General features: G+C 41.2%; 1 protein-coding gene across 1 annotated transcript in view; it reads left to right on the plus strand.

Moving 5' to 3' along the window:
- HECW2 (HECT, C2 and WW domain containing E3 ubiquitin protein ligase 2) overlaps positions 1-9413 on the plus strand; it is a 246869-nt gene that overhangs the window by 121053 nt on the left and 116403 nt on the right. Inside the window, exons 10-12 of the mRNA XM_007447815.1 lie at positions 7460-7610; positions 8286-8389; positions 9255-9379. Of these exons, the coding sequence (XP_007447877.1) occupies positions 7460-7610; positions 8286-8389; positions 9255-9379 (380 nt within the window). The remainder of the gene's footprint in view (positions 1-7459; positions 7611-8285; positions 8390-9254; positions 9380-9413) is intronic.

A 9413-nucleotide genomic window follows, 5' to 3' on the forward strand; every position in this document is an offset into this window, starting at 1 on the left:
CCTGCTGAAATTATGACCACCATTTGTGCTGTTTCCATGCATTTGTTTAAACACTGGTATTTGCATTACACAGATATAATGCTAAATTTTAGGATTTAAAACAATAAACATTGTCAGTTCATTTTAATAAGTTAATATATCCAAAAGGAAAAAAAGCACGTTAGTAGTATATCCAGTTTAATGAGTAACTGATGAACAGCGCGGCGGGGAGGAGTTCTTAAGAATTGTTCCCTCTTGTGCAACTTGCAACTTGCAGATTTGGGGATTTACATTATCATGGACCAATTACAGATTATGGTCTGAGCATACCTGATTACTGTTCAACTACACTGCTTTGCCCTCTCCTATTCCCAGTCGGTCTCATCTTTTGACAATCTATTTAATCACTTGGCTGCCTGTGCTAGTTGTGCGTCCTGCCCGAACCAGTTCTCTGCCTTCCTTGCCTCACTGGGCAGCTCTGCTACTGTCTCTGGCCATGCCTCTTAACTCAGAGCTGTGGCATTCTGCGTTCATATATTGTCTCTCAGGAGGTTCAGCTAAGGGGCATCCACTTGGAGTATGCAGATTGGCCTGTCTCTTAAATGACCTGGCTGAATTATTTTAAGGTTAGGGATTATACTTTTAACATTATTTATTATAATACCTCAGACGTGCTTTACAGTTTACAAAGAATTTTTAGCTTTTTAAAAAAAATTCTATGTGACAGTTTTGTGAAGTAGGTCAAGCAGGTCTTATCCATAATTTATCGATTGATGGGTAGAAATCAAATAATCTGATTCTTTCACTTTATAGATGGAGAAATTGAAGCCCAGATAAATTAAGTAACTTGTTTAAGATTCCATACTAGTAAAAGTTAAGACAGAGTCTCAAACATTTTTTTCTACTCTATGATCTAAGATTAGAATGGTAGGGACTGTTGTGTAGGTAGATGAATGTAAGTTCTGAAAGCTTGGTTAGTGGCAGAGTGGTGACATATTTTGGTATGTTATCTATTAGGCACAAGCATCACCTGAAATTAGAGGGTTTGGGGGCTTCTCTGAAACTGCATTATATTGTGTTTTGAGGGCAGACCTAGGAAGGCTGAAAAGATGCTCAGCTTTCTTCTTCCAGGTGAAGATCACTTAGCAGGACCCTTCTCTGGGAGGTCCCTCAAGTATAAGAAAAGTGGTGACAGTGACAGTACTAGCGACTGTCTTTTGGCCCAGATGGATTTGCTCCGTTAAGCATCTGTATTGGACTCAGACATGCCTTTTCCTCTCTGTGTAGGTCACGCTCCACACACCTGCAGGACAGTCTACTGAAGCATGATCCCCCCCACTCTGGATTCTTTTTCTTTTTCCTTATTATTATTGTTGTTGTTATTTTAGCTTGTATTTGCCTTTAAAATACCCATGTACTAACATACAGTGAGGAAACTATCCAGTAAGGTTTGCTTCTCTCCGAAGATTTGCAAACTCAATTAAGGGGATTTAGAGGTATCCTTGCTATGTCTCTTCACTCTTATGGCTGATTGCGTGGTCGTCTGTGTGTCAGGGTTATAAGTTAGTCTCTGAACATCTGTTTGATCTATTTTTATGTAAAGCAGGTTTCCTTGTTTGTTTGCTTCTTCTTCCAGCCTTATTCCTCCTATCTCAGGACCAGGGAACAGATGTTGGACAGAGACCACTCAGCTGTAATGACGATCAATCGACTGGTTCTCAAACTCTTAGTCTTGCGTTAGGCCGTGGTCCCTGCGCTGTGACCTTGTGGGCTGTGTAACCTCAACCACTGGTTGAGAGACATTCTGATGAGCCATACAAAATAAGAAAGCTCTGGTTCTTAAAGGTGGCATGGCACTGTTGAGAGCCTTCCAGGGAAGCAGCTTGAACTTGAATACGTAGAGTGCCTTAAGAACCTGCTGTATCTTATTCTGAGGTGATTGATAGGCTGGCAGCTGGAGGTTGTTCAGGGCTGAAGCCCACTAAAATGTCATCAGCATAATGAATCTTGGTCTTTTTAGCATTAGGATAAGTGAAAAAAAAATGGCCAGCTCAGCCCCTTCTGAAAAACTATTTTATTTTTTTCTTTTTTGGCTCCAGTGTAATTGTGACATAACCCATTGCTGTACTGGAGACAACAGGAAACTGTTGAAAGGTGTTTTTCTCCCCAAAGGGTAGGAATAGGAATAGATTCCAGATGAACAGTCCACAGTGGACTCTTGTAGGATCCCAGGCTTATTGCCATATTTTTAGGACTCGTGTATTACTTATGTGGTGGGTTCAAATGAGTAGCTCTGGAAAAACACAGGGGGATGTTTATCATTTTTTGTGGTTGTGCACTTTTGTTATTAAAGCATCCTTTGAAATGAAGGTTTAAAAGAAGGTAATGAATCTGAAAAGTACAATTAATCTTATAGAATTTCTACTCTGTTTAAAACTAGGGGCTCTCGGGGCTTCCCTGGTGGCGCAGTGGTTGAGAGTCCGCCTGCCGATGCAGGGGATACGGGTTCGTGCCCCGGTCTGGGAGGATCCCACATGCCGTGGAGCGGCTGGGCCCGTGAGCCATGGCCGTTGAGCCTGCTCGTCCGGAGCCTGTGCTCCACAATGGGAGAGGCCACAGCAGTGAGAGGCCCACATACGGCAAAAAAAAAAAAAAAACAAAAAAAAAACTAGGGGCTCTTATTCTCTAGAACCTAAAAGTTAGTTTGGAGAAAAAAATTCACACTTTTAATCTAAAAAGCTACTTCCTTAAAAATCGAATATTAAGGTCCAAAATATGCAGCTATTTGAGATTTTTTAAACTTTTTATTCAAATATAATGTACATGCAGAAAAGAGCACATTCAGCCTGCTGAATTCTCCCAAACTGTGCCCAGCACCACATCTGTGGTCCCTGGGAGGCCCCTTGTGCCCCGCTACCAGTCTCCAACCCTCACTCCTGAAGGGCAAGGGGACCCACTGTCCTGACTCCCCAGAGCATAGACAAGTTTAACTTACTTTCGTACTTTATACAAATGGTATCATACTTCTTTGAGTGTTTAAATAAGGAAAAAATAATCCATTAAACACTGATTTCTGGCATCGATTACAAAGCTTTTTTCCTTAAAAGTATCTTTAGTTTATTGTAACTTCACCATCACACCATTTTGGTGAGGATACCACGGTTATTATAATTTTTACAGTGGGTTTATAAACTTACTTCACAATATTCAGGTGCTTCGTTTTCCTTAATCCAGTTACAACCAGGTCAGTTCCCTACTCTTGGTCCTCTCACCGCTTTGAGTTCCGTAGTAGACAGTTCAGTGCTGGCTTCCCCTGATATGTGATTCATCCTGTCTAGACATTGACCTTCTTCCCAGTCTCAGCACTCACTGAGATGTGTTCACGCCTTCATCTAATCACCTGGGTGGCCCAGTGGAGACCAAGGTCTAGTTTGGAGAGGAGCGAGACAGAAGAGTGATGAGATGAAGAGGGGCCATAGTGATGACCCCTGCCCCCTGCCTACATATATTGATTCTAAAAGTTGAAAATATCTAAGACCTGCCCGGCTCTACCTCCCTGCCTCTGGGATTAATGCTGTGACAGTGGCTTGGCATAGATTTTCATGCTAACTCTCTGACTTACCCTTAATGTCCAGCTATTTAAAGGGGGCTATTATATTTGAATCTCAGGGTGTCTTAAGTGTACACTTGCTCCTGGATTTCAGTTTGGGGTATTTAAGCTGAAATTTAGTTTTCTTGCGAGCCCGCACTTCATGACCTCTAAGAAATCCAGCATTAGCTCCATGGGTCTGTCCAGTAAGTTAGCTGCTGTCTTAAGTTCTTGTTAATTTACGTCAGTGTTCCTTAAATTTTAGTGTGTCTAGGAATCACCTGGGAAGTTTGTTAAAAATGTAGACAACTGAGTCCTGGCTCAGATAGTCTGATTTTGAAGAGCTGGGGTGTGTCCTTGGCATCTGCATTTTTATTGATCCTCACAATGATTCTGACACATACTGTCAGAATCCCACACCTTGAGAAACATCCTCTGGATAATAGTTTTCAAACTTTATTATTGCTGTGAAGCTCTTTATGGAAGTGAAATCTTATGTGGCAGACTAATATGCACAGCAGATAATATTGGAGCTGCAGTGTTTAAAGTGGGGTTGGCAGGTGGTTCAGCAGCCCTACTCCTCAGGACCCCAAAGCCCCTGGCCCCAAAGGCTTAATTAACTTAGAATCTATTTTGGAAATTCTGGCCTAGGCATAAGATGTTGCTAGGTCCTTCCTGAACCTAATGTGATAAAATGGGTGTCATTGCAGATTCATGTTATTTTAGAACTGAAAGGGACCTTAGCAATATTTACCTCTGTCTTCTAATTTTTTAGGTAAAGAAACTGTGGGCCATAGAGGTGTAGTAATTTGTTGAAGGTCATGTAGCAAAGGTATGACAAAGCCATGGCCAGATACAGGCCTTCTACTTGCTAATCTAGTGCATTACATACACACAAACGCATTACACACACACACACACACACACACACACACCCAACACATTGCTGTCAGTCTCATTGCACACTGATTATGTACCCCAGTTTACAGTGTGGCAAGACAGGGAAGTAAATGCCAAGATCCTAGTCTTCTAACCCTGCCTGTGTGATTTTAGCATTGTCTGTGAAAGAAACTGCTACCAGGCCATGTGTTCTCATATGCTTTCTTAACCAAGAACAAACCAGGCCTCATGTAAATACTTATAAGGTATTTAAGCAACCATACCCCCACCCCCGCGAATAGATAATGATAGATAATGATAGAGGACTGACCTTCCTACAGGCACCTCTGCTGTCTTGCCTAGATGGAAGGGTATTGACCACTTAGGTAAGAGTAGATATGTAGTTCACGAATAAGCCAATAGCATAACAGTCTTTCCTGGCTCAATGCCAAGTGTCCACTTGAAACCAGCAGTATAGCATTTCTCTTTATGGGGACTTAAGTAACAACCTCAATTTAAAGATATGATATTTGATAGGGAGAGTCTTAATGTGCATCCAACATCCCATATTCTTAGAAAGCAAATTTTTGGACCTTGTTTTCTTGGTTTTCCCATTGCATAGAAATGTCTTTATTGAAATACAAATGAAGGTTATTCCTGGCCTTTGTGGAAAGTGAATACAAGATCATTTTTTAAAATTTTTATTGGAGTATAGTTGATTTACAATGTTGGGTTAGTTTTAGGTGTACGGCAAAGTGAATCAGTTATATATATACATATATCTACTCTTTTTAGATTCCCATTACAGAGTATTGAGTAGAGTTCCCTGTGGTATACAGTAGGTCCTTATTAGTTATCTATTTTATATATAGTAGTGTGTTGATGTCAGTCCCAATCTTCCAGTTTATCCCTCCCCCCCGACCCCCCGGTAACCATAAGAAGAATCATTTTTTAATAGCTTTACATTATTTAAATTATTTATTCATTCATTACATGCTATGTGCAAGGCACAGTGGTGAATATATGTGGAGATACCCCCTCCTCCATTTTCCTACCCATGTGGCCCGCATACAGGTCACATTTCTTGGGGTAAATTCTTGTATAGTTTATTCAAGGAAAAAGTTCCATCTTTGAAGATACTTTTCTAATATTCTTTTGTCAGAGAATGGAAAGTATGCAACAGTGTGTTTTCTTTTCTGCTGTAACTGCCAGAAAACGTAGAGCCAAGTTGTAGTGACAGCCTTATCTTGGGAGCTTGGCAGAATCTCTCTCTCTGCTTCCTTTAGTTGGTTTCTGTTCTGTTTTTATCCCTAATTGACCTATCCTACATATTTTTTAAAAATTGGAAGCTTCTGTAAACATTCTTGGGGGGAAGGAATGGTCATTTGTTTCCATGTGCATTTGATTTGACATATAGTATGTGCTTGAATTATCCTGGCTCTAATGAGAGAGGAATGCAGTGGGAATACTTGTTCTCAGAATCTTTGAGATGGGAAAGTGTGCGAGGAGCAGAGCAAAACAATGGAATGGATCAAAGGTTTTAGAAGATGGTTCCTGAAAATGCCTTTATGTGCTTACTGTTTGTCAGCATATGGCAGGCTGAGCAGGAGGTCTTTTGGAAATGTCCTACTGATGGGATTGTAGCTGTGCCCGAATAATTCATTCTTGGCAGCCTGCTTCATTGTGAGTCCGTGTTACCTTGGAGCATGAGTGACATGGAGTTGTTTGTTGTCTGTGTGTTGCTTTTCCTCACAGAAAATTTTTCTTTCCCTTGCCATGTGTCATAAATTATGATCGGCTGAAATCAACAAAAAGATATCCTTCCACTCCCAGCTGAGGCAGTCTTCAATGGTCTTCTGGTGCTGGCTAGGATCTACCGTGCAGGTTTTTGCAATCCTAAGGACTCAGTTGGAATACTTGTTCCGTTCACCTCCAGAGTAAATGCCATAGCCGGTCAGGAGCAAACATGCTTTCGTCCTGGTCTCTAGGAGTAGACCCACGGTGTCTGCTGATAAGCTGTATGATCACGTGGAGAGTTTTGAAATTAACAGAGCTGCTCAAGAGAAAGGTGCTTATTAATTTCAAAACATATTTGTCATGGAAATAGCAATGTATAAAGAACTTTCCTGGTTAAAGAATAGATCTCTGCTGTTTTCATATGTTCCTATATAAATTAATATAAATTACCCTTCCCAATTGCAATCAATTTAAAAATTGTTGCCTTTTGTAAAGATCAGCTCACGCTCTGCTTATTTTTATAGGGGAATGGCCTTTTAGAGAATTCACAGAGGTGGGATGGCTGGCCCTGAAGACTGCTCTGCTTGCTGTTTTTACTGAACATGCTCTTACATATTTGTTTACAAAGACTAACACATTTAATGAGATTGCTTAAACATAAAATTAGATAATCTTTTAAAACATTGTATTTATTTGAGGTTGGAGACAAGTCATTAACCTTGCTCTGAAAATGTATTCCTCTTTGGGAAAGTGTAAATGGAAGTTTGTAGATAATGATACTGTTTGATGTCTAGGCTAGCACTACCTTCTTCCGAAGACTACATCTACTAAAATTGTGTGTAAATATACACGTGGAAATTTCCAGCTGTGAGTCTTTCATCTAGGTTGGAAAAAAAAAAAAAAGAAAAAACTCAAGTTTTGGTGAAAATAAACATCAGTACCAATTTTGATGTGAATATCTAAAGTATTATGATACCAACTAGTAATTTTTAAAGTTGCTCATGCGTGAAGGATGAGCATTGTGGGCGGATCTGGGAGGATCCCCTACATTCAGGGATTCTGTAAGGTGTTGGTTATGCACACAGGAGCTGTTTTACTAACTGGTCAAACAGATTCTGGAGTGGACTGGGGGGAAGTGCTGGATTATGCACACAGGTATACGTTATTAGCCCCAAAGTATAGCATGTCAGGGAGAAAACATGTGCTGTTTGATGAACCACGTTCACGGCTTCAGCTGCCCCTCCTAATCCCTCTCTGTGCACTACTGCTGTTTAGACTGGGAGGCACGCATTGACAGCCATGGCAGGATCTTCTACGTGGATCACGTAAACAGAACCACGACTTGGCAGCGGCCCACAGCTCCCCCTGCCCCGCAGGTGCTGCAGAGGTCCAACTCCATACAGCAGATGGAGCAGCTGAACCGGCGGTGAGGATGGGCAGTTTTGTGGTTGGGCTAATTTTTACACAGTGCAAAATGGAAAACACGGTTGCCTCTTTCATCTCTGGGGGTCCTGTCATTAAGGTGGAGCTGTCGCTTCTCTCGATTCATAGACTTCGTTGAATGTCTCTTGGTTAAAAATTAATAAGCGCACACATCCACAGCTTGCTTAGAAACTAGAGAGGAAATAAGTAATGAGATGACCCCTTTAGTCAACCCAAGGCATTGATTTTTAGTAAAACAGAGCATATACACTTGTCATTTGAAGCCAGATAGCTTTTTAAATATCTAGAATCTTAGTTCATAATGCATCTTTATTAGTTACCTAAGCTTTTAAAAATCTGTCCTCCTTTTCCAAAAACTAATTGCTATGGAACAAAAGTTGTTCTTTAACAATATAGGAATTTAGTTTCCTTTGGTTAAAGGCCACAGTGTTTTTTAAAGTTTTATTAATTTGTTAAGAAAATATTCCACAGACTATGGACAGAAGAAATTAAATCCAATGGATTTACTTAACAGATGGCCCAGAAGGTCAGGGGATGGGGGTTTGGGGAGGAAATGGTCAAGGCTGGGAAGATGGTGAAAACTTCTGGGCTCTGGGGGAGCAGTTGAGCCCCGTGTTTTAGAGGCTGCTATGTTGTAACTCTAGGCTTCTGATTTTAGATACCAGAGTATCCGCAGAACCATGACTAACGAGAGGCCTGAGGAAAACAGCAATGCGATTGATGTGGCAGGGGAGGAAGCCGACTTTCACCAAGCCAGTGCAGGTAAGAGCCTTTGGGTTGGTGTGTTTTGTAATCTCGCAAAAATAGAAAACAAGTAAGTAAGGATTTCCAAGAAATGAAGCTTTCTTTAAAAGGACTTTTGATCTTCATTAAGACCAGGTAATTCAACTCAAAAAGTCGAATTCACCAGACACCTCTTCTAATCCTCGACTTTTTATTAGTACTAAGAAAAGAATCACAAAACCAAACAGGATATAAATTACTTTAATCTCTGGATCTGTGGGTTAGTAGAAAAAGATGGAATCTGATTACTTATAAAATCTAAGGATGCATTAAAATGTTAATAGTGGGGACTTGCCTGTTGGCGCAGTGGTTAAGAATCCGCCAGCCAATGCAGGGGACACAGGTTCAAGCCCTGGTCCAGGAAGATCCCACATGCCACAGAGCAACTAAGCCCGTGCACCATACCTACTGAGCCTGCACTCTAGAGCCCGTGAGCCACAACTACTGAATCCACGTGCCACAACTACTGAAGCCCGTGCACCTAGAGTCAGTGCTCCACAACAAGAGAAGCCACCGCAATGAGAAGCCTGCTCACTGCAATGAAGAGTAGCCCCTGCTCGCCACAACTAGAGAAAGCCCGCAGCAACAAAAACCTAAAGTAGCCAAAAATAAATTAGTTTTTAAAAATGTTAATAGTGACTAGAAATATTATTGAATTCCATTTTAATGTGATGGAGAGCAATTGGGTTTTATGCGTGATTTACAGAAAAGTAAAAAAGTGTTTGGGGGATTAAAATAATAACAGACGATATAGGTGTTGTTTTAAAATATAGACGGAAGTGAGTAGATGTTTCCAGCACGTGCAGAGACCTCCCTGAAAGCCTCTGTGGTCTTCCCCATCTAGATTTCCGACGGGAGAACGTCCCGCCCCACTCTACCTCCAGATCCAGGCTCACATTGCTGTTACAGTCTCCCCCCGTGAAGTTCCTCATCAGCCCAGAGTTCTTCACTGTGCTGCATTCTAACCCTGTGAGTATCAAATCCGAGAGGATGTGAGGGAAAG

Source organism: Lipotes vexillifer, unplaced genomic scaffold, assembly GCF_000442215.2.
Source record: "Lipotes vexillifer unplaced genomic scaffold, Lipotes_vexillifer_v1.1 scaffold555, whole genome shotgun sequence".
Classification (NCBI taxonomy): domain Eukaryota; kingdom Metazoa; phylum Chordata; class Mammalia; order Artiodactyla; family Lipotidae; genus Lipotes; species Lipotes vexillifer.